Genomic DNA, 27153 nt, shown 5'->3' with positions numbered 1-27153 from the left:
AGGTACTGGGTTCGGATCCCAGTCGAGGCATGGGATTTTTAATCCAGATAATGACTCCAAACCCTGAGCAAGTGCTCCGCAAGGCTCAATGGGTAGGTGTAAACCACTTGCACTAAGCATGATAAAGCAGCAAAGGATCTTTAATATGTACAATATACTTTTTATAGTATAGTCTAAAATAGAGAAGCTTTTTCTGTTTAATGACACCACTATAGCACATTGATTAATCAATCATCAGTTACTGGATGCCAAAAATTTGGTAATTCTGACATGAAGTCATCAGAGGAAACCCATTACGTTTTTTCCTAATACAGCAAGGGATCTTTTATATGCACTTTCCCACAGGAAAGCACATACCACAGCCTTTGCCTTTAGTACGGGAAAACCCCCAATTAGTTGAATAGATCCACCGAGGTGGTTCGATCAAGCGAGCACACAACCGACAGCTAAATCCCACCCCCATAGTATAGACAGAATAGTACATACCACAACCTTTGATGTGACGGTCAAGTTAAAGTTTGTTTTGTTTAACACCACCACTAGAACATTGATTTATTAATCATCGGTTATTGGATGTTAAAAATTTGGTAATTTTGACATATAGTCTTAGAGAGGAAACCTGCTACATTTTCCATTAGTGGCAAGGGATTTTTTATATGCACCATCCCACAGACAGGATAGCAAATAACACAGCCTTTAATATACCAGTCGTGGTGCACTGGTTGGAACGAAAAATAGACCACTGGGGATTCATCACAGACCGACAGTCAAGCGGCACTAGTTGGGATGAGGGAAAAAAATTAGTATATCTTGACCTATCATATTTCAGGCGGCCTTTCTACCACTCCCACCCTATGAAAGATGATGCAGCCCCCTCCCCCAAACAAAACAAAGTAGGCTCACTCCAATACAAGCATAACTTGAATTAAAATGGAAATATATGGCGAATGTATCCACATTTTATTTTCACAATACATGGATTTCATTGCAAATGAAACATGAAAAAATTTAGGAAAATGTTGTGAAAAATACAATAAAAATATCAATCATGTATTGTAAGCATTTTCTTTTATTTATTCAATACTTCAAACAGTTGCGATATAAGCTATGTACATACTAATTCAACATGTAAATGCTCTGCCCATCATGTGTGCACAAGTTGCTCTCCCTACAAACAACCACTGGTAGCTGAAAACGGGTTATGTTATTGCAGTCTTTTCTAAAATCTATTTCATCAATCAAAAATATTTAGATTTATGCCTTTATTTTTTATGAAGGGATATTCACATGTTTTAAGTACTAACAAAAACATTTGTTTTGCAAAATAGTAATACAGTATTAAAAATAATAAATACATAGCATATACACACACACAAAAAAAAAAATCATCACAAATTGTACATCCAAAAACTTTACTTTTCATTACAGAGATTAATTAATAAGTTATCATTATTGTACAAAATATTTAATTTGAATTGCTAAAATATACAGGGTATATGGTCTGGTGGAGGATATTTTAACTAGAATATTTTTACAGAAATGTTTTGTCGTTTTATTTAAAATGTTTCCGCAACAACACAATGCCATATGAATAGCTCCAATATACACACTATCATGCAAATTTCTAAAATATTGCACTTGCAAATATAAGATGTAATTCATATAATTCTTAAAGAGCCATCACTCTAGCACACTTTGAAATGTGCACAAAAAGCCCCCACCCTAAAACACAAGGGGCCAAATTGACATAGTCTGTTTAAGTGTGGCACGCATGTAACTACATACATTTACAATGCTTAAACACCTGCGGTTAAGAAAGAAACAGGCTTAGTAAATTTGGCCCTCAGTGTTTAGTAAACATTATAGGGGAGGGAGAGAGTGTTTGTCCAGAGTAAAAAGTATCATCTCATTCTTATTTATAAAGTAAAATGCAGCCAGTCATGGCTATTTTGTTCTTAAACAGATGATTTTCTATCAATTACATGTATTTATTATCAAATCAATCAAAAATAAATACAAATAATAAATCCAATTAAACTGATCAAATTATATCATGACAGGTATTGACAGGTGTTATATAATTTTAGAGGGAGTGGCCATAATATAGCAATACAAACAATGCTAAAAAATTAATTTTTGAACAGCCTGTAGACAAATGGTGCAAACGGTAAAAAAAAAGAAGAAGCTAAATGAGATAGTTGGATGGAAATTTAAAGATTATACAACTCGCTTTATCAAAAATGGAAAACGATCAAGAATACATGTAATGCTATAAACCTCTAATTGAGCAAAAAAGAAAGAAAAGAAAAATCTCTATATCAAAGAATAAAATAAAATAGTACAGCAATACAAGACCATTTTCCTCTACAATGTAATTACAAAGAGTATGTTTTATTGATTGCCCACATTTGGTTGTTAATGGTCTCAAAGTAGCAGACAATTTTACATTTCATTTTGGTCAGAACATATACTGGAGATAGAGCGATAGAAGAATAATTCAATCTAGTCAGTAGTGTTATACAGTATTTACTATTTAATCCAGCAACAAACTAGCAAATACCAAGCAGAAACACTACAAAAATATTCAGGTGTGGATACAGGATTTTGAAAAAGGTGTGGGTGTAAAATGTTTAGGGTGCCAAGCCCTGAAAGTAAAGGAAGTTCCTACCGGGTATTTGTTTAACGACACCTCATCATATTTTTAAACTACAGCCATTTGGTGTCTAACATATGCTTATTTGAGACACAAAGAGAAGAAACCTGCTGCCACCAAAAACCCCTATGTCTAATGATAAAGAATAGAATAGAATAGAATAGATGGTTAACGACAACACAGAACAAAAAAATCTGATAAAGCAGAAAGAGACCTTTTATATGCACATTCCATACAGTGTAGTACATACCATGGCCTTTGATGTACCAGTCCTGGAGCACTGGTTGAGACTGGGAGAAAAGTCCACAGAGGGCAAACAATCCTGAAACCCATTGCACATCAGCTTTACCTCTGTGCTGTAATCACCCAATCCAAACCCTGAATATCATGTGCATTACCATCCTATAACAGGAACAAATACATCAAAATGAGTAGCTAATTTCTGTAAAAAAGGTGTGTGTGTGTGTGTATATATATCCCGTCCCCCTCCTGTATCCACCAAGCAGAGGCTTAAACTATACTGTTACTGCGCCACTGTAATATGAACACTTGTCTCTTAATACAATTACAGCGTTCAAGTCATACAGGGTTTATGTAAACTAAATTTTTAAAAAGCACATTTCTGTTGTTTTCTAGAACTACATTGTTCTGCTATAATATTACTATATTACATACTACAGATCATAAATGTACACAGCCACTTACGTTTACAAACAAATATCCATAAATCGACACTTGGTCCAATCATATTTTAAAAAACATTTTTGAAAAAAAAAAAAGTATGTCTTTCTTCAAAAAATAGTGTTGAACTTATTGTTGCTGTTAAACCTTCTTTTCAAAATTTTGGGATGTTTCTGCAGTTTAAGCACTTTCTAAGCATAAAATGCATATTTACAAAATTTAACAACCTTATAAGCACCATGAATGACAATTCAAGAACTTTTCAAGATCCGTGCTAACCCTATATATTTATAGCATGTTGATTACAAATAACTTGCACATTATGACCAGAAATATCTACATCAAGTTTCTATGACCCTCAAAAATCACCAACAGCTAATTTTAGTGTCATGGATATCCAAATAGAAGAAATGATGGTACACTCCCAATAATATTTCCTCATAGCTTTTAAACAGTGAAACCACTAAGTACAAAAAATGCCTATCAAATTGGATAATAAAATGCAGTGAAAAAGTGGGTTTAATAACACAGTTTGTACAGATGAAGCTTTCTGTTACTGTTAGCTTGCTCCTGCATTCCTTTGACTAGAAACTATTTATCACAAACTGTACAGTTCCTTTTAGAATTAACAGAGTAGTTATCCATGCCCCTTCAGGATTCAAGTGAATAAAAAATATGTGAAGAGTAAATTATGGGTGAAATGTTTGAAAGTCTTTTGACACATCTGTTGGAGAAAACATTGTGTGAGAATTTGTGGTACACCACCAAGATATTCTATGTTAGAGATCAATTTATAGACATGTGATTGGCTGCTCCATAGTGATGACCAAGATGTCAAAGCATCCAATGAAATTAACACCATCCAAACCAATTTCTATCATAAATAAGATAACTGCTAGTTTAAGTACAGTAAATAATGTTTAGTTGGAAAACACTTTAAAATTATTTTAAATCTGATTTTTGAGACGATGTAAGAAATAGAATACTACACTCCTGTCCATTAGATACCATTTATATTACAACTTGTTTAAAAATGTATCCGACTCGATTTCGCTCATTAGATACGTCTAAAATAATTTGTAAGATAACAGTATCAATCTGCTACTCTGATATTATCTATATCCTGAAGTTTTGTAAAGGAGTCGTTAATATAAATAAATAATTTTAAAAATACACATTAAATAAATTTTCAATAACACTGTATGAAATAGCCATAATAAAAAGATTTTAAACAGCAATAACCAATAAAAAAACAGCATAGTTATAGCTTCCAAAAAGAGTTTGGTGCTTATCATTAGTAACAAAAACTAGAAAACAAACAAGGAGCAAAATGAAGTGGAAGCACAAAATAAGAAGAGAGAACTCTTCATTCAACACATAAAATCCCCAAAACTGTACTTTTTGTTAAAACTTTAAAAAAAATATTCTCACCGACACAAAATCTATCAAAATAAAATTATTTTCATTTTCTATTAAATTAAAAAAGAAAGAAAAAAGTATAATAATCTGAAACATTAACAATTTTTTTTAAATATTTTGTTTGGTGAATACAGAAGATACATCTTGTACTATTAATATACTAACTGATAATCCAGAATAGGCAGCAATTTTATTTTGTTTACCTACATGGAAATTCATTTTCAAAGCTTTGGATTATTACCCCCACCCCCATATTCTTGGTGGTATTACTACAAATCCAACAGATATCAAATAGTGGTCAAGCAATTCTTTTAATGGTTATTTGTTTTTCTATAAACCAAACATATGCTTGTACTGTTACTGATCATCAGAAATGGGAAAGGAAAGTCTAATGATATCTGAGCATGTTTCGAACTTTGGCAATTTGTTGATGTGTATCACGGTTATTAGGTAGTGACAGAGAAAAGCCAATACTTTACATAGGCTGCATCTACCAAATGATAACATGGCATCTTTTACCACTGAAAATTGGTCATGTTTGTATGTTTCAAACTTTGGCAATTTGTTGATGTGTATCACGGTTATTAGGTAGTGACAGAGAAAAGCCAATACTTTACATAGGCTGCATCTACCAAATGATAACATGGCATCTTTTACCACTGAAAATTGGTCATGTTTGTATGTTTTAAACTTTGGCAATTTGTTGATGTGTATCATGGTTATTAGGTAGTGACAGAGAAAAGCCAATACTTTACATAGGCTGCATCTACCAAATGATAACATGGCATCTTTTACCACTGAAAATTGGTCATGTTTGTATGCAATGAAGTTATGACTATACACACTAACTTTCAAATTAAAGTTTGTTTTGTTTAAAGACATTTATTCTCCAAAACATTAGTAATAGTGTTATTCATATACATATTGGTTTTCACATTATTTAAAATCATATCAATTAAATTAAACAAAACAAAACAAAAGAGAGACCATTTTTCTATTATTTTTATCTTAATTGTTTCCAAACTGTAAAAGTTATTGCTGCAAAAGGTCTGTACAATAATTATAAACAAACAAAAAAGTGTGAAATGTTTCAACACAACAAGGGCAATAAACACTAATAACAGTTGTTTTATGAAGTTTTTCCAGCTACCTATGAATCTTTATTATGCTTCAAAACATGAATAAAACAAAGGACAGGTGACAAGAAAATCTGTTTTCAGTGAAGTATGACACAACATAAAAGTATTAGCACAACAGTTTCATAACACAGTTTTCAGATGACATATTGGACAACTCTCTTAAGTTTAACTGGAACATGAACTTTACCCTGAACAATGTTTTTGAAATACATGATGTTCTCTCATTAAAATGTTTTTGTTTTTTTTGCCATTCAGTTCCTTCGACGAGAAGATTAATTACTTTAACAAAGTTAGATCAAAATTTGTTGTTGTCTGTTGATAAATAAAGTATTGGCCAGTGGCGTAGGAAGGTGCCAAAAAGTGGGGGAACACTTTTATATTTACTCTTTTACACTATTATAAAGCAAATATAAAGCAAAATATCTGCCAGTGTTGGCTATCGAAATGATGCACATCTTCAACAACCAGCAATTGTTTAAGCTTAACAGCACCACAGCTTTTAAAACTTACACATTTATTGTACATTGTAATATCAGATTTAAGGAAATATGTGTATTTTAGAACCAGTACTTGTCAGAACCAGACAACCTGGGTTTGCTATTGTTATAACATGTTTCTGACTGAATGAGCATTCTTAATCACTAAAATTACATATGAAATGCATATTTTTGTTTAGAATATCAGGGCCGAATTTACAAAGCCTGTTTTAGACTTAGACAGGTGTAGCCGCATACATTTACTATGCTTAAATACCAGTATTTAAGTAAAACAGGTTTCGTAAATTTTTCTCTCAATGTTTGTGTATTATACAGTAGATTTTTAACCATGGTTGGTGGATTTTGAAAATCACCAATCCCATGACTAGTGGATATTTAGAAAATTCTAGGAACCCTGGTGTATATACAAGGTGTTTGTGTTCACCTGAATGTTTCTAGAATTCAATACCAGATTTTACCACCCAATAACTTCAAATGTACGGGGGAAAAAATATTACAAAGTAAAATGAAGTTTTAGCTATTATAAACAGTAAGATGTCCAGAAATACTGAATATATACAGATACTGGACATTATAAACAAGAAAATGTATTTAATTTGTAATTTTAGTTGTTAAAACAGCTATGTTTAATCTCCTTAGAATGGCAGCAAACTCAGTACAGTCCCTTTAAAACAAAGTAAGATCTAGCCCTATCCTCACACGTAAACACAGGATACGGTTCAAGGACACTCAATCTAATAACAGCTGATTTAGAACACAGGTACCCCAAAACAGAAACCCCCAATACAAATACTATAGCTACATATATAATGTTACTATAACATACCTGACGTTATTGTTGGGGATTCCTGCGATTTAGAACATTCATGTCTTGCATTGGAGTGAATAGTAAGATTAGAATTCAATGTTTGAGAAAAACAACTTCTGTCATTGGTCAACATTCTTTATACCTGGTACAAACTAGGACATTTTACAATTCCATACTTATTGCATACAATCCTCTATTATTTGCAATTGGAATTTTTTTCTACTATGTACCTGTATATCATCTCCAACCAGTTTGTGGTTTCTTACTAGTACATGCAATAGAAAACTGTTTTTACAACATATGCAAGATTCAAATTATATCATGACAATGACTATTATAAGTTGTTTATGGCAAGACAAATGCCATGGTTCCTTACCTGTTTTGCCACAGTGCCCTTCCCACAGATTCAATGTTGTACATGTAAGACAGAAAACTATAATTGGTAATGTGATACAAGGCATCCATTTCCAACAAATTGCATAGGCTAGAGCCCAAGGCACCAGTTTAAAATAATTTTTTGTCCTAAAAAATTTGATAGAAAGTAAGTTGCCTTTGTGCCTCTCTTGTGAAGGAAAAGTTTGTCCTGGCATCCCCCCTCCAAATTGCCCTAATTTCTGTTATTTAAATGAATGTAACACTTGCCATGTCCCTCCAAAATTAAAATTCAACTCCTGCATTTCTAAAGTCAAAAACTGAAAAAAATTGAAGTTTTCACGTAATTGCTTTTTTATTTACTGTGCAAGGAAGGTTATATGCATGGTGGTTATCCTAAAATTGATTAAATCCTGTTATGTAATTGATATAAACAAGTGATATATGCATGTACATAAAGTTATAAACATAAAACAGTCTTTCTCAAATTAACGTTTGGTAATCTTAACAAGTTTTGTAAAAACAAATTTCACTTGCGATACTCCGATATTACTGGTAATGTCTACTTATTGAGCTCAAAATCTACAATCTTCCTGAAAAAACAACCCCCTCCCACCAGCTGTTTCTGCTTCTATGTAGGGTCCTTAGTATAAGGGTGCAGAAAGTACCAGTTCACTCACCAATGCGATTTAAAAATCTGACGGATGAATTAAAAAAACAAACACTTACTAGCGCCATGGACAACCTTTATTACTCTTCATTTCACCCATTTTAAGTTAATATTATAAAATGAACAAAAGATCTCAACATTTTGTGTTTTCAATGGATGATTATTTAAGTTTTTGTGTATTACAATAAAATTAAATAACATGATCAGTGCTGTAGAAATTCTAGCAGACCAGTAAATTTTGGCCAATACCGTACTGGTTCTGGAATTACCGTATACGCAAATATGTTCACGAATAAAATATACTGTGAAAATCACAAACATGTTGATAGCACCGCAAATTTAATTACACACAAACTTATTTCTGATTTGGTATATTATTATTTACCATATAATATATAATCTTATCTCTACACGCCCAACCCATATCAGAATCAAGCAGTCAGAGGTCCACAAGGTCATGTGATTCTGTAAACCTGCCTGGTCACGTGGATTTGAATCGAAGTGACAGAGTTGTGGGCAAGTCTGTTGTTACGTAATCTGAGTTTTGTTTGTTTTTTGTTTAACCTTGAATAGAAGTTTTTGGTTACCACCAATAACTAAAAGTTATTTCTTCTGATATTTGCGTTTTTCAATTTTCTGTATCGCATGTGCATGTTCCATCAATAACATGTCTTATCAGACATACATACAACATTGACATCTCGCTGACAGCATGGTAACATGTCCAAGTGTGTGCATGAAATAGTCATTGAAAAGAGTTTGACAAATGAAATATGGGTAATTTTGATTTCATTATCGGGGAACAGTCGTGAAAATAATTCCTCGCGAAAATGTAAAATGAAAGCCCGTCGCCAATTATTTTAGCCACGAAAATATTTGTGTATACGGTAGTCAGATATTTTCATTTCTGCACCCCTTAGTCTAGTATAATAATAATTGTGTACCATATTCAACTACAAAGGCAAAAAAAATACCAAGGGACAGTCGTTTATTTTGTGTTGTATACCAAAACAAAAATAAAACAAAATTTAGCACAAATTACAAGGTTATTTTATTTATAGCAATATTACAAAGTGAAAATAATATTTAAATGTTTAAGCTATCACGTAGGCTGTGACATGTACAGTATTATATAACATACCAACAGTATATATTTTGTGAACAACACTTGCACTATGCTAAAGAGCAGTGGCACGACTGATGAGGTACTGAAGAAACAGGGCCTATTATTGTTATGCGTGGTATGAAATCCAGACATTCAAAGCTACCAATTTTGGACTCATTTAAAAAAAACCATTGAGATCAAAAAAAAATGTCTTCTTATTAATGGGGGGTAAGCCAAACCTGTCAGTTACTCATTAAGACATGCAAGATTTCTAGCGTACATTGCAAAAGCAAATGTACAAGACATCCGTTAGTATTACTAAGGCCATTGCAAAAGCAAGATATATGCTCGAGTCATGTTTACATACTACTTGCTGCTAAGATTGGGAAATGTGTGTACCTATTAGTAAATATAAAATGCTGAATCTTGTTCATTCCCATGCTCCTCTCTGCTTTTTTTTTTTTTAAATAAATAAAAGATCTTATATATAATTACACTTCACTGAAGTTACAACCCTCACTTCAATTTTTTTTTTTTCCATGTTTAATCTGTTTAGGCCTTTTCTTTTCCAAATAATAAGTACTTCATTGTATAAATGATTCTTGCTTCACTTTCATAATTTTCTTTCTAAAACATTACTTCTTTATCTGCAACTCTCTCATTTCTATAAATACTTTTAATGCATTCTCCCAAATTATTCAGTGTTTGTGTAATTATGTAAAGATGAATGGATATCGAGCTGTTCAGAATTGCGTTATATTTTTGGCTTTTCAAACCTGTTACTGGCAACAAAATGCAGTATCTAAGCAAATGGTTTATCTTGACATCTTGTCCATTGGCTTTTCAAACTTGTTACTGGCAACAAAATGCAGTATCTAAGCAAATGGTTTATCTTGACATCTTGTCCATTGGCTTTTCAAACCTGTTACTGGCAACAAAATGCAGTATCTAAGCAAATGGTTTATCTTGACATCTTGTCCATTGGCTTTTCAAACCTGTTACTGGCAACAAAATGCAGTATCTAAGCAAATGGTTTATCTTGACATCTTGTCCATTTAACTGTGGAGAGAACGGCACTGTATACCAGAGATCACACAAGCTGAACACATTCACGCAGTGACAAAACTAGTCATTCATTTTATTAAGCCAGCATTACTCATTCACAATATTGATGTAATGACGTTATGCATAACATTACTAACAAGCTCACTTAAAAATAGTGTACACCAAAAGTAAAACACTGCCATTCCAAACAGAAAAGAAGACATTTTAACTACTAACAGAATTGATGAACATGTGTGAATTTTTCTAAGAGAAAAGGGATGTTGGCCATAGACTGTGGAAACACAGAACGACGCAGAACCAGCGGTATGGTACAATGTACTCGGGTCAGAGGACAAAAAGATTAAAGGAGACACTGCAAGCCGTAGCAATAATTAATCGATGAAACTGGTTCCCTAATGTTGATTCTCCATACATATACATATATATACACACACACAAACTCTCTTGATCCGCGACTGTTAAAGATGGATCCATGGTGGATTAACAGCTGTGATGTTTACGACTTGAAGAAGAACCGTTCTTTGTGGACTCGTCACAGTGATGCTCGGGCACTCCTGTCCGAAAGGAAAAATCTGGAACACCGTTTCTTAATGATCCCCAAAACATTAGACTGCTTATATGACATCTTGATTACAACCCCTGATGCCGAAAATATTAATAATCTTTCAACGAGCAGGCATCAGACTTTTTAAGATTCTAGCACCAAGACTGGAATTTTGCAGACGTACAACTAAGTCCACAACATGAGCAAGGTGCCGAGATATATTATAGATAACAGAAAGTTCATGGTTCATATTTGTTTAAGTCTTAACAACATCGTTTACTACTAGATTCATGTGATTTCATGTCCACTCCTCTGCTGGGTTCTGTGTCTCGGCCAGGTGTCTGAAACAAGAAAAACTAAATCAGACAACCATAGTAAAACAGAAAAGGATTTAATTGTTTAATAACACCATAGCACATTTTAAACTATGGCTACTTGGTGTCTAATTCCAGGATCTTTTATAGGCAGGCAAGACAGTACATACCACTGTCTGTGTTCTACCAGTTGTAAGACACTGGCTGGGATGGGAAAAACCCAGTCAACTGAGGCCAATTAATACTGCAACTTATTGCATTTCAGGCAATGAACTACAGCTCACCCCAAGAAACATAGTAATATAAAAACATTTTGTGAAAGGAAAATTTAGTTTTTTAACTTCCAAAAACAAACAAACAATAATACAGAGAATATAATGGATTAAACATATTGATATCATAACTATTGGTAAATGAGCTATTTAAACACAAAAACAATTATAGGAAATATAACACAGTTACACTGAATCCATGTTTCTAGCTCCTCAAACAGACACGGTACACATCATAAGATAAAATCAAGGCCCATAATGTATATATATTTTGAAGTGATTTTTTTCTTAGTGTCATAACTACCAAGCTATGCAGAAAAATAACACTTACACAGGTTACGGCAGAACTAGTAAGGTTAAAATAAGAAAAGAATTGACATGAAAAGAATTTTTTTTAAAACCTAGTCAACATGGTAAAGTGGAAAGTCGAGTTAAAGGAAACATGACACGAGACCATATTATAGCTCATTTTAAAAGAAAAATGATATAAAAATAATATACAAATAACTTTATAACAATAAAATACGTGTAGTTAACTTAAAATGAAGAAATTACGCTAATCAGTATCAAAGTACGATTTATGCATATTTCTTCGTGAGCGTTCGGAAAAAAAGGGAAGTGACGTCAGAGCCGCTGTACTCTTCCATTGTTGTTAACTGTTTATATATGGAGTAAGGGGCTTACGATCTTTTCAGTCCAACAGTGCCGTACTGCGCGGCCTTTGGGTGTAAAAATAAACAGTTTAAACGATCGGGATTGTCTTTTTATGGTTTTCCAAAGGATTGTATCCGAAGAAAGACGCGTGTATTTTATCGCAAAAGAAAAGATTGGACACCAACACCGCATAGTACTTTGGTGTCAGCCTAATTACAGCCCGGAGCCCGAACGTTACCCGGAGACAAAAACAGTACTCGGTTGCGAATGCCGAGGTGTACATTGTACATATTTGGCACAAAGATACACCTCAGCATGATGTATTTATATATGTTAAAACAAAAATGTAGAATTTTTTATTTATTTTTTTTTTTGGAAAAAAAAAGATTTTTCATGTTAGGGCTGTAGGCCTACATAACAAAATCTGTATTCACCGTCCGAAGAAGGAAACGTCAATAAGTAATTAAATATGGCATATACAAACATGGGATTTGGCATGAGGATACATCTCAGTACGATGTATTTAAATATGTTTTAGAAAACGTGTAGAAAACAATAATAATTTTAAATAATGTTTTTAATCTTCGGGCGGAATACGTCACAAAAAACGTTCCTCATCGCCCGAAGCCCCAAAGCAACACGAAGTTCAATACAAAAAACCCCACTACTGTCGGTGTCGAAATAACTATTATGTTTCATCCACGGGCTGACTTGAGAATCGGAGTGTTGTTTTAGTTAATTGGTCCTTTCTTTCCGTGGCCTGCACATGTGATTCCTGATTGGCAGGTGTATATTGCAGGGTATCGACCAGGTAAGTGATTACCACGGTCTAGACATACGTACAAAATACGTGCCAGTTTTTTTAAGATCACAGGGTATTGTGGCGTAACCTGTCGCGACTATAGTACAATGTTAATGGACATTATCAGCCGCCCTGCTTCATTACTGTAAATAATGCTGTAAAACCCTTGATTAAGTAGACTTTCCAATCTAAAATTACAAAACTGACCAATTACGTAGTACCAAAGAAAAGAAAATTATCACTTGGGTATCGTGAGTGGTCGTTTTTACTCTAACGCACCCTACCAATAGGCCTAATAATATGCTACTTTTTTTTTATGAGAGAAAGATACTATAACCCCATTTCGTTCTATTGATGCAAATAGAAATATATTTAGTTTAAAAGTTGATTATACTCTCAAGTCATATATGTTGTTTTACAAGCCAGGTTAATGAAAGTGAAGCGCCTTGTCGTAAATTAGAGCGTTTGTTTACACTGTGCATACAGATTTCATTATGTACAGCCCGAACATAAAAAATGCGATATTTTCTAAAAAAAAACACCCAACATTTTTTGTCCTACATTTATATTTTTTACATATTTAAATACATCATATCGAGGTGTATCTTTATGCTAAATATGAACAGTATACACCTCGGCATTAGCATCCGAGTTTTGATTTTGTCTCCGGGTTACTTTCGGGCTCCGGGCTGTAAATTGGTCGACCGGTCTGGTATCACTGTTGTAAGTAAATGTGTGTCTTTCTTCATTTACTAACAGCTCATATTGATACGGCAAAACGTTTTGCGAACGAACACTCATTGTTTTGGTAAGCTATGCAAGTCTTAGATTCTTTATGAGTGGTACGGACTAATGCTTTTAAGTGTAAGGCTTCAGATCAAACGACGCGTCTCTGACGTCATGGACCTCGTGATTGCCCTGCTCATTAAAGATCGGCAATTTCCGCTAAGAGCTCGTATCTGGGGTTCTTTTATGGAGATATTTTAAGTAATTAATTTTTTATAAAAAATTTTTTTAGGTGATTCAATTTATAATTAATTGTACATGGTTGGTGCCAAATATGGTTTACGTGACATGTTTCCTTTAAGCCTTTCTTAGTGTGATGGTGGGTCAGTTTAATTATGTTGTGGACATGAAGACCATTAATTTGACAGTACATGGTGTAATTCCAGCACAGGCATTAAAAGGTTAAAGATGTTGGGTGGAATGAAAAATGTTAAACATTAAACAATCACTATTACCTTATTTAAAATTGCTTGTGCTAAATCCATGAAACCTCTCTCAACATTTATATTAGCCTTGGCACTGGTCTCTAAGAAAGGTATGTGGTGTTCTCTAGCAATCTGAAAAACGAAAGTAAAATATTTCACTTTTGTAAATGAAGGTAAATTATAACTATTTTATAATTAATGACATAGAATTTTAAACTTTTTGTTTGTTATATTGCCTTCTAACAATTAAATTAAAATAATTTAACAAAATTACAATGCTCAGAAAGAACAAATAGGCTTTTTACCAAATTCAGTTAATAGAAATAAAATGAAAGTGAAAGGGACATAAATCTTGTCAGAGGTGGTTAATTTTCCACGATCAAAATAAATGCAAGATGTTAATTGTAATTGTATGTTATAGGTCACCAAGATTTTTTTATTTTTTACTAGGTCAGTTCACAATCATTAATTTTAATTTCCAATTTGCTACCCCCACCCCTCTCCTTAAAAGCAGACCTTGGCTTTTAAGGGGAACGATTACCCCCGCTTTCTAACACTCCCCTGAAACTTGTTCAAGGAGAGCAATTTTTAGCTCTCCTTAGCATGTAAAATAATATATGGTATCAACATATCTTAAATGGCTCTCCTTAATTTAATGCTGAGGTCTGTAAAAGATTTTCAAAATGTACACTGGCCTTAAACTCTTCACAGATCATCAAAACATTGATCATTGTGAATCCCAAATTATAATTATCAACATTTTTAGTTAAACAGAAAAAAAGATAAAAATATCCCTTTAACATCAACATGTTTAATGAATGCTTTTAAGAGGGGGTAGGGGTTAGTAAAAAGTACTATGCTTTGCTTGTTTCTGAAAATTTTAATAAATGTGAACCACATAATTTAATTTTTCAAAATAACATCCACATGGATAAATTCCTAATAAACATCTCCTTCAATGCTCAAAGATTTCCACTGTGGCTGCTGCTAAAATAACAAAGTACAACTCACAGCATCACCCCGGTCCTTGGACACCTGTCTCTTGTCTTCCATGTCACACTTGTTACCCAGGATCATCTTCTCTACATCTTCATTGGCATGCTGCAACACACACACATACACAGTATATTATTTTTTTAAAAGAAGTATAAATAGAACAGCACAATATAACAGGGATTTACCAAATTTAATACTGGGGTCCTTAGGATTCAAGTTTTTGTTTTCTAAGGTTCTCAATCTGAAATTTAAGCAAACTTGCAAAAACTATTTTTGTTGCATTATAGGAAAACAAAAATATTTTAGATTATATTTTCTGAGCTTATCCGTGTACTAAATTCTATTTTGGATTAGTATTTTGTTAATCTGTCTGTATTCATTTTGTTTTTAACCAGTTTAGATTTTATAGCATTCATAAAAACAAATTGAGAAAATATATTTTCAAACTCTTATTTTTGGCTAGTAATGCTCTTTTACTTATACCGTGACTAATGTTTTTACAGACTGCACATAAAAATATAGAAATTTTTTGTTATCTCTTTTTATGTCCGGCCAAACTGAAATTATGGATAAAAACACTTAAAAGTTTAGACTGGTACAGGGAATATGTATTCAAATGGACAACAACTCCGCCATGTTAAACTTACAAATAATGAGAATGACCTAGAACCAGGTATCAAACAAACCTCATCTATATTCCTCAGCCATTTGGATATGTTTTCGAAAGTCTTGGCATTTGTGATGTCATAGACCAGCATAATTCCCATGGCTCCGCGGTAGTAGGATGTGGTGATTGTGTGGAAGCGCTCCTGTCCTGCGGTATCCCTGGAAACATTCAAATTAAATTCTTGAAAATAAATATACATAAAGACTTTTAGCACTGAAAATGCAGATGAAAATTTTAATCAAAATACATATCTAGCAAGGGTTTCTGCCAGAGGGTATTAAGGGTAAAAGTAGGTACCCTAAAATCTTGGAAATTAATGGATACATATTTATTAAAAAAAAAAAAATTATAGTCGGAGAACTCCTGTTTAAAATTAAAATTTGTTAAAGTACATGAAATGCAATGTACAATTTCAAATGATTTCAAACCTATAACCACTTGGAAGGGGCACTTGAGATTTGCTTTGTTTTTATTAGTATTACACTCATGTCACCTTAGTCTGAGCGGCACAAAAGTCTGCACACGTTAATGACGTTACATTACGTCTCGAAACAAATGTTGGGGTATGTTTGTAAACAAACAAACAACATTAATTTAATTCATAAAACCGTTGTTAAAACAACACATCTTGATTGTGAATATATGTATAAAACTGGTAGATAACAATTTCATTGAAAAAAACCTGAATTAATGCAACAAAAGTATACCTTTGTCCGCCTCGATCAACATGTTTTTGTATCACCTGTCAACACGTGTCTGTAAACTTTGTAATGATCAACCTTGTATATCAACTTACACAAGTTTACAGAGAAGCTTCAATACATACCTTATTGTAATTTATGAATCCATAAATGAAATGAATGTTATTTTATCTGTTAAAGGGACATTCCTGAGTTTGCTGCATTGTAAGATGTTTCTGACTAATAAAATATTTAAAATATCGGTGTCTGTATATTCAATGTGTTTCTGGTCGTCTTAATATTTGTAAGAAGCCCAAACTGGATTTTATCTTCAAATAATTTCGTACGTACGAAAAACTCAATATTTTAGGAAATAAGATGAAATTTAATTCCAAATATCAGAACGATCAGAAATATGTTTATTATACAGCCACTAATATTTGATGCAGAAAAATATATTTGATAAGTAATTACAATCATTAAAAAGTTTGTGTTAGTCGATAACATCTTAAAAAGTGCAGCAAACTCAGGAAAGTCCCTTTAACGTAAACATCCAAGCATAGTTTTAATTTCCCTCCAAGTGACACAATGCAAAATGGCTGCACACAGATTTTGATTCTGCACTTACAGCATGGCTTATTTTAGCTATAGTCTGTTTCGAAATTATCATTGATTGTCCTATATGTCTAACAAACACTATTTGTGCTCATTAACTGTTAATAACAGACAACTTTTGTTGAATAATGATCAAAATTTTTGACATTGGCTTTTTTAATATTGTCATTTTGTGTTGTCCAAACTAAGGAGCATGGAACACCATTTATATTTCTCATTTGCATAATCTAAATTTTTCTGAAACATACTATAACAGGAAGTGTTTGTTGTTTAGAACTTACAAAAAGTCGGATTCATTATTTGTTTGCTATTTCTGTAAACATCAGCGACAGAAGTGGTTGTTTTAATGTTTGCTGCGCAGACTTATGTGCCGTAATGCAGGCCAGTAAATACAGGGGGGTCCCACTAAAAATGCACTCATTACTTTAGTTTAAAAACATTAAAATTAAAATAACTTTCAGTAGTAACACATTTATTGTTCCATTGTACTGTGGCGGTGAAACAAATATTTTTAAAGAAAGATTTTAACTTAAAAATATAACACAAATGCTTAGGTGCCCAGACTTAGGTGCCACCAGTGTACATGCTCTGAATTTTCTTCCCTGTCCTTGTTTTGCAGCCATTCAATGGATTAAACATGTACCTGCCCTTCTCACAACACCCGACTAAAACTTTGTTTCTTCTTTAAAATATTAATCAGTTGTGTGAATTTTATATTTGAATGAAAAATAATTCTTTTTTTTTTTGTAGCATTTCGCAAGCAATTTTTTTTTCTCCATAAATAAATAAATGTTTATGATCAGTTAAATATTTCTGAATGGCCAAACACTGTTATGATTCAGTATGTCATCTTTTAAAAAAGAAAAAAATTAAAGAAAAAAAAGAATGTGAAACATTATCTGAATTTTATTCCATGCCAAACGATGCCACATCAAAACACTGTCTTCAACTTCTACAAACATACAGACAACCAAGAGAACCACAAATGTAAAAAAATTAATATGCTACGCAAGAAGTTTTAAGCTTCAACCCAAAATACAGTTCATTGTTGTAAGAGAAATACAGACCTCTATTGAATGAATGTAACAACAACTGTAAAGTACATGTTTGTAAAGAAAACTAGAATGCTCGTCACACAAATGGCAGCAGATGTTCTTTTATCCATATATGAATGTGCTGAATTTGATATTAAAGGACTAGCAATTGATTTGTTTAACTATAGGTGGGTGTTAAAAAAATCGTAACCCGACCACAACCAGTTATATTACTAAAGGTGTGACATCATTTATCAAAGATGGCAGGATGTCATTTGACAACAGAGATAATTTATGAGTTACCAAGCATTCTGACGTACCGAAATGAGGGCCTGTGCTTATAAATATTTAAAAGAGTCTAGACCCAAATCTCTAATGAAAGTTAAAACTTTGTCTTGTTTAACAATACCACTAGAGCACAATGATTTATTGGATGTAAAAAATTTGGTAATTTTGACATATAGTCTTAGAAGAAACCTACTACATTTTTCCTATTAGTAGCAAGCAGGCCTCGAATCTGTATTTTAAGTTGTTGGGGGTTTTTTTCACTGAAGACCTATTTCCTAACCCAGGCTGTGTTATTGTCTAGTTGCTGTGTCTGTTAACACATGGAAAAGGATAGCCCGAGAACTCGGACTGTAAGAGCTAGACGGACATTTTGAAGGTTATATGCTCTCATTACAGTCCGAGACCAAGCTATGTAATTTCAATTGCTGCCCACCAAAGATTCCCACTCTAATACCACAACAATACTGTTTGATGTCAAATAAATTTACTTCAATGGTTTTCGAGTTCCTAGATTTAAAAAAAATCCAGATATTAATCTGGTATATCAAAGGCTGTGGTATGTGCTATCCTGTCTGTGGGATGGTGCATATAAAAGATCCCTTGCTACTAATGGAAAAATGTAGCAGGTTTCTTCTCCAACACTGATAAAATTACCAAATATTTGACATCCAATAGCCAATGATTAATGACTCAATGTGCTCTAGTGGTGTCGTTAAACAAAACAAACTTTTGTTGGTGATTGTCGAGCACTTGTCATATTATCGTACGATTCAGCTGACTGGGTTTTTGCTTCGTTCCAACCAGCAGGGTTTCTGCCAAAGGGTAGAACGGGTATGGCGCCATACCCAAAAAAAATTGCTGATTTAGTTTTTTTAAGTTAACCTTTTGACAAAATTAATTACTCTTATCATTACTGTATGATTTTCTAAACCCTAACCCTAAACTTAACCTATTTTCTGTCTGGGGGGGGCCCCCCCACCCATACCCCCATAGCACCATACCCAAAAGTTTCTAACTGGCAGAAACACTGACCAGTGCACCACTGGACAAAGGCTGTGGTATGTGTTTTCCTGTCTGTGGGAAAGTGCATATAAAAGACCCCTTTCTGCATTACAGGGGACAATATTTCGAAATTTGAGGTAACCAGAAGTCGGTCACATGGTTTTTACCTAGGTAACCAATTGTTTGGTTACGTGAATTATAATTGCGTAACCCATAGGTTACCTGATCAGTTACCTCAAAGTTATTTTGAAATTATATTTCAAATACATAATTTTTAATTCTACAGATCACGGCGTAAGTTAACCAATCTGCGGTTCGCGTAAATTTAACTTTGCATAACCAACAGGCGAACAGAATGGCGATTTGTATGAAATATTGTGACCTGCATTAGAAAAAAATTAGCGTGTTTTTTCTTATGACTACGAGTCAGAATTACCAAATGTTTGACATCCAGTAGCCGATGATTAATCAATCAATGTGCTCCAGTGGTGTCGTTAAACAAAACAAACTTCTATTATCATATGAGACGGCCCCTGAAAAACGGAATTGGTGAGTGGGCAATTAATGTGACGCTACATCACGATATAGGTGAGCGACCTTAGAATTCTGCGGTCTGAAGTTTGCCAAAGCTTAGCTGAATGTGGGTGCTGTCGGGTTTCTTTCTGTAGTATGTATTAGTTATTAATATCTCAATCTGGATTTTTTTAAATCTAGGAACTCAAAAATGATCAAAGTAAATGTATTTGACGTCAACCATAGGATTGTTGTGGTATTAGAACGGAAATATTTGACTACTCTTTGGTGGGCAGCGACTGAAAGAAAATTACATAGCTTGGTCTCTGAATGTAACGAGAGAATATAACTTTTCAAATGTCAGTCTAGCTCTCTTACAGTCAGGAGTACTCAGGCTAGGAAAAGGGTTGCATTGATTTAAAAGGAAGTATATAAAAATAAATCATTCAGTGCTGACTATTTCATAGAGCATTGCTGAGTTTCAAATTACACATACATACATTCATACCAAGGAACTTAGATGTATATTAACTTCATGACAAAATTTGTTATGTCCATTTCGTTATGTGGTACTTAGTAAATCCATTAAAAAAATATTCAGATGATTGTACTTACCATATTTGAAGTTTTATCTTTTTGCCACCCAATTCTACAGTTTTAATTTTAAAATCTATACCTGAAAAAGAAGGAAATACATTTAAATACAGATGGAAATATCATAAGGACTGATATACTTTAAAACAATTATTTGAAAACTACAATGCAAATATAAACACATTTACAAGTAAGTAGTTCACGCCATTAAGTTCCATTGCAATAATTAAAATAATACTCTATAGAATGGGAATTTCAAATGCTACCAAAGTTTTTTACTGTTTACAACTAGTCAAGAGCACTGGTGAGGTACATATGTCCGTCAAAAGTGGTAGTGACCTAGTTACGGCACACAACACACCACCATCCCAGATTATACTTGCAACGTTTGATGATCCTATATCCTATAAGGACGATATGGCCCAGACAAGGATTTCCTTTATTGTGCATTAATGCATGAAAAGTAGGCTGCAGTGTCCTAGTTATGGCACACAACACACGGCGACATCCTAGTTGTACTTGCATGCAGGTTTTGATAATTCTATATGAAATGGTAAGAAAGATATATGGTTTGGACAAGGATTTCATTTAATGTGCAGGAATGTATAAAAAGTAGTTATAGTGATCTAGTTATGGTAAGTGATAGAAAGATATGCCCCGGAACCAAAAGTTTATGGACAGACAGATGGACGTACAATGCCATACCAAAATACGACCCTTCAAAAGGTGAAAAGGAAACAATAGTGTAATATGTTCAATATCAAATTAGAAGTTTAGTGCCTGCACAAATCGAGCAACTTGGGGCAGCCCGCTATTAGAATCAGAATAACTGATCAGAGATAGCGAAAATGTATATTATTTAGATATCATAAGTGAGCATAGTGAAACCAGTGTGTGTACGAAACCTCATATGTACCAAACAGAACTAAATCATCTATTTTAAATACTAAAACAATAAAAAATATTCTTGGGACTGCAGTTTTAATCAAGACACACAAATACTCTATGCAATGTACATGTAATATAATAATGAACACAACAATGAACCAATACAAAATGACAAGTACCATACCAGGAAGTAACCTAATATATATATACCGGTATATACATACATACATGTATGTTCAGGCTACAGATAATTGCCAAGCAGGTCACATTTAATGTGTAACGTGTCACATGGTTGTTGTGTTTACTCTATTGCAAATGTTAGTAATATTACAAAGCAGGGTTAAAAATCACTGCCTGCAAAAAGCAGTCCATATTTAGAACTAACATGTGAAACAGAAAAAGCTTGTTTTGCTTAACGACACCACTGGAGCACATTGATTAATTAATCATCGGCTATTGGATGTCAAACATTTGGTAATTCTGACTCGTAGTCATTAGAGGAAAACCACTACATTGTTTCTAATGCAACAAGAGATCTTTTATATGCACTTTCGCACAGACAGGAAATAAAGTTTGTTTTGTTTAACGACACCACTGGAGTACATTGATTTATTAATCATCGTCTATTGGATGTCAAACATTTGGTAATTCTTACAGTCTTAGAAGAAATCCGCTACATTTTACAATAAGTAGCAGGGGATCTTTTATTTGCATCATCCAACAAACAGGATAGCACATATCACAGCTTTTAATATATCAGTTGTAGTGCACTAGCTGGAACGAGAAATAGCCCAATGGGCCCACCGACAGGGATCGATCACACACCAGACTAGCGCTTTACCACTGAGTATGTCCCGACCCTACATCCTTCAGTGGTCTGAAAAAATATTCTAAAACAGGGTTCGAACTTAACGACGGCGATTTGATATATAAATTGCCATAGGTAGAGAGCATCACCAATGGCACTTTTGTGCCATTGGTAAAGCTCCTCAAATGTAAAATGTATATACCTCATGTACATTAATTGCCAATATTTAACATTTGCCCGTTTGAAATGTCTACATACAACAAAATAACCTTTCAGTCATGTTGCTGCAAAAGTCACTTTGAAAAAACAATGCCATAGACAGGCTCAAAATTGCCGTCGGTGGGCCATTTCCCCCCATGACAATTCTTTAAAAAAAATTGCTGTGGGAGACAAATTCTTAAATTCATATCACAGGTCATTATTTGTCACACACTAAATTCCAAACTCTCACCTCACCCATTGCTATCTTTTTTTCAGCAGACCATATTTTTTTCATAGCAGGAAAAATCTCTAAAAAATAACATCAGGCCATATTTTGATTGCTATTTTGAGGCCTTGTAACAAGTGGCAGGCCTAACCCAGGTGCTTGTGATTTAAAATGTGACGGCTTGGCTAACAACAGCCTGCCAAAATCAACTTTTTAAGATCTAGGTGGGCCGTTTTTAATCGACAAAATAATTAATTTTGGGGGAGCCTCCTTAAAAGTATTCAATTTTCTGTATTTTAAAGCTATTTGAACATTTCATATTTCCCATTTTATGTTACGTCCTCTTTTGCATGTTAAAATTACACTTGTACAATATTCACTTAATTTTCAACATTTTCACAAGTGTACAAACCGTACACTATTGACCCCCCCCCCCTCCCCTAAAAGTATACATCCCCAAATGAAAAATGTTGATCAACATTTTTCATTTTCAAAAAGTGTACGTTATTTTAATTTGCAATAAAAAATCATGTAATAATTAGGGGATAACTATGTTGTTTTTGACCAGTGATCCGAAGCTGAGACTGTAAAATAGATATTTGCAAGTAATTCAATATATCCATTAAAAAGGTTGGTTTTTTGTTTAAATAATAATTTTTCAGAAAGAACGCAGTGTGAATTAAAATCTGGTCACTATTAATAAAAAAAGTATTATGAATTATGTTTTAAGTCATCCATCTTATAAAATAATTTTAATTTATAGCTTAAGCAGATTAAAAATTTAGTTTTTACATGTAATACAACTGTTGCTCTTAATTTTGTTTTAGTATTTTATTGTATAGTAATGACAATGCCAAACATTACAGATTTCCCTTATTTCAAATACTCATCACAACAACAGGTACTCAAAAACAAAGATTCATAATTCAGCATAGTTGCAGATATTTACTGTGGAATTTTTGCCAGTCACACAAATGACATCACCCAAACATTTATATACAGACTTTACGTCATTAAAATTTAGATGGATGCACACTTTGCTTCAGAAAAGATTCAACAGTAAAAATGTTAAAGTCAAGGGAGAAAGAGAAGAAACTAACTGTTGCCACTCAGACTCTCTTAATCAAAACAGCAGGACTTTTCTTTGGCACTATCACGCAAACAATGTTACGGTTAGGGCTAGAATTTTTTTAAAATTCAAACCAATCAAAAATAATAAGTAAAGCCTAATTCTCTGTCAATGGATGCCATGCTGTCTTCAGCAGATGTAAAAATTTGTAAATCTAAATGAAACAAATGCTGGTCAACTCGCCTCAGTGTTTGGTCAATTCGCCCCTGTGTTTGGTCAACTCGTCCCAGTTTTTGGACAACTCGCCCCCGGTTTTGGACGAAATTAAAAATGGACGTCTACAACTTTGGTGTAATTTTATTTATTAATATTACAGTGAAACTCCACTATTACAACCACTTATTAAATGGTTTTATATTGGGGAGATCCTAATATCAGATATTCATAAGCAATGAACTGTGAAGCCTATTTTAACGTTGTTTGTGACTTTGTCCCTTATCTCCTTAATGGAAGTTTGTTTTGTTTAACGACACCACTCCTTAAAAGAGTGATCAGGCAAGGCTTTTGAACTGACTTGTGTGCATATATCCAACACTATTTAATGCACATTATTGCTTAAACTATTAGTATATTTAATTAATAAAATGGTAATAATATGAGTTGACTAGATAGTTGACCTGCTCCCAGCAAAACCTGGACTGCAATATATTTAATACAGATTCAGTTCATTATGCACAAATTACTCTCCACAAAACAGTTAAACAACCAGTTCAACTGATAGAGTCTCTGTGGTTTGTGAAAGATCATTGGGTTCACAGGGGACAATATTTGGAAATCTGTTAAAAGTTTGAAACTCAGGACACCTGTAGATGCAATCTGAGCCTTTTCGCAGGCTTTTTTTTTTTTGTAGTCTTTTTTTTCGAGTCAATTTTAAGAGGATATTTTATAGAACAATTACAGACAGCCTCGACCTATTCCCGGATTTTGTTTTTGCATTACGCACAAGCGTACTGTGCGTAATGGGCGCTACGCTTTTGAAATATATACATAATCATTTGGAGGGATTCCTTTTTGCGTTTTGCGGTGGCTATGCTACTTTCACTTTATCGATGGTACTTCTATACTACAGTGACGTTCCAAATGTTTGTTTTTTTAAAGCTCATTATGCGATGTTAGTATTTTAAAAAAATTGTGACACTTTTGGATTCCTGTTTACGTTAGAACTGTTTTTAACATGTGTAAAATTATTGGCAATCCAATATTATGTCTACATATATTCCTTTAAAGATAAAATAGCAGCAGATAATTTAGCCGTCCCCAGCGGTCTGAGCACATTTCTTTAAAACTTTTGGCTCGACTCTATACTGAACATTTACTTTAGACTGGTTGCAAATTACAACTGTTAAAATATAACGTTGTTTACTGATTTGCTGCGCATCAAGTATCTAAAATTCAGCCTAAAACGTTTATCGAAATACTAGAGTATGTCTGCGTGAATAAACATCCTGTAATCGTGAAGTTTGCAAGTTTTAATTTCTGAACGTTTACAGGTCATGACGTAACCAGTTTGTGGTTCGCGTAAATTTAACTTTGCGTAACCGACCCGCGAACAGAACGGCGGTTCGCATGAAATATTGTGCCCTGGGTTAAAATCCCAGCACATTTATACAAACGTAGAAAAAAACACTAAAGGTACCACAGATCATGTATTGACAGTGCCAAAGGAGTCCTTCCGCTCTTATCTAAACCAGGCTGCGAATTTAGCACGATTCTGTGTTTTCAGAAATCTGAGGTCAACGATAATTGATTGCTTGATCTTTTATAATTGATAATAATATAATCACATTGGTAAAGTTTAATCAATAATTTTTTTAATATACATGTATGTATAATCTATCATTGGAACAACACTATTCGACATGATGTTCAAAACCAGCATCACTGTTGCTGAAGTCTGAAAACACTATGTCATATACTTATATAGACTTTTACTATTACCATAAAAAGCAAATGACCTGTAAATTTTAATCTCAAAACAAATTAATGCAGGTTTGTTCAAATAGCCACACCAATGCAAATGGATAACCTCAAATCAATAAATTGACATATGCTATTTGCTATTTATAAGAATGACAGTTTGAATGGACGATTGCTTGGATGGTGGTGACTCATCGACAATCGTTCACAAGTATTCAAGTTATGGAAACACCTGTCTATACAAAAATCAAATGTGTCATTTCGCACCTGTGGTGACAACTCACCTATTGTTGAAATAAACGTTGTATTAAAAGCATCATCTGAAAATCTAAACAGAAGACAAGTCTTTCCGACACCGGAATCTCCGATTAGAAGTAGCTTGAAAAGAAGATCGTACGTCTTTTTCGCCATTTTTCAGTCATTCAAAATGCAATATGGCGTCCAGACAGATGCAGTTCTACGCTTCGATCTTACACTTCAACAGAAATAGAGATTTAAAGAGTAATAATTATACAGTCCATAATAATTTTTGACACCTTTCCTCGTTCACTTGCATAATGGATTCTGACTGTGTATTGTACTGTTTTAATCAACACAACTCGTTAAGTTCACACTCCACCGGCCACTGTGTCCCCTGACGTCATTTCCTAATCCGGGTGTTTTTAAATGATTTAATCATGGGGAGGCTACTGTGTATTGACATTCCAGTCGGTAATAATATGAGGCCCTTTAAGGGTTTGAAATAAAGATTATATAACTTTGCACAATACAAAAGTAAAAATTAACGAATTCATGAAAAATAAATTATAATTTATAGCATTCAAAAGTATTAATGATAATATTATAAAAATGTGTGAGCAATTTTATTCAAACTTATCCAAAATGATATCTGCAAGTCATTATGAACATGAATTATTTAAAATAAGTATATAGAATTACGATGTATTCACCAACTGCAATGGTGAAGTTTATAATAAATTGTTTTACTATTATTATTACTACTAATATTATTATTGTTACATGTGGAATTAATGACTAATCCTGTTATTAAATTTTTAGGCATATACCGTTAAAAATAGAAACTTGCTAATGCTAATGTTCAGAACTATTTTAGTCCTTATTCAAATATTAATTTTTAGTCATTCTGATGTGGGAAGTTGAAGTTTGTTTTGTTTAACATGTGACTAAAACACACTGATTTATTAATCATAGGCTATTGGATGTCAAACATTTGGTAATTTATGACTTGTAGTCTTAGGGAAACCCACATACATTTTTCCATTAACAGCAAGGGATACGCACATTCCCACAGACAGGACAGCACATACCACAGCCTTTGATATACCTGTCATGGTGCACTGGTTGGGATCGGGGAAAAAACAATCAGAG

At 33.4% G+C, this 27153-nt stretch overlaps 1 protein-coding gene across 1 annotated transcript; it reads right to left on the bottom strand.

The window, feature by feature from the left end:
• Positions 1-946: 946 nt before the first annotated feature.
• On the bottom strand, positions 947-26407 carry LOC121376220 (ras-related protein Rab-10-like). The gene is made up of 6 exons (XM_041504035.1): positions 26049-26407; positions 20617-20677; positions 15889-16027; positions 15218-15307; positions 14237-14338; positions 947-11294 (listed from the first exon to the last, which is right to left on the bottom strand). The coding sequence occupies exons 1-6, from the start codon at positions 26173-26175 to the stop codon at positions 11217-11219; spliced, it is 597 nt and encodes a 198-aa protein (XP_041359969.1). The 5' UTR covers positions 26176-26407; the 3' UTR covers positions 947-11216.
• Between the last annotated feature and the right edge of the window lie 746 nt (positions 26408-27153).

This window comes from Gigantopelta aegis, chromosome 6, assembly GCF_016097555.1.
Source record: "Gigantopelta aegis isolate Gae_Host chromosome 6, Gae_host_genome, whole genome shotgun sequence".
NCBI lineage: Eukaryota > Metazoa > Mollusca > Gastropoda > Neomphalida > Peltospiridae > Gigantopelta > Gigantopelta aegis.
Note: the sequence above shows the minus strand (reverse complement) of the source record. Positions and strands in the feature narration are given on the sequence as shown.

Excerpts from the sequence above, each read along its gene's own strand:
- LOC121376220 (XM_041504035.1), bottom strand. The coding sequence starts at position 26,175 with ATGGCGAAAAAGACGTACGATCTTCTTTTCAAGCTACTTCTAATCGGA. Across the intron at positions 20,678-26,048 it reads AACGTTTATTTCAACAATAG|GTATAGATTTTAAAATTAAA; the intron begins GTGAGTTGTCAC and ends CTTCTTTTTCAG. Across the intron at positions 16,028-20,616 it reads AAGATAAAACTTCAAATATG|GGATACCGCAGGACAGGAGC; the intron begins GTAAGTACAATC and ends GAATGTTTCCAG.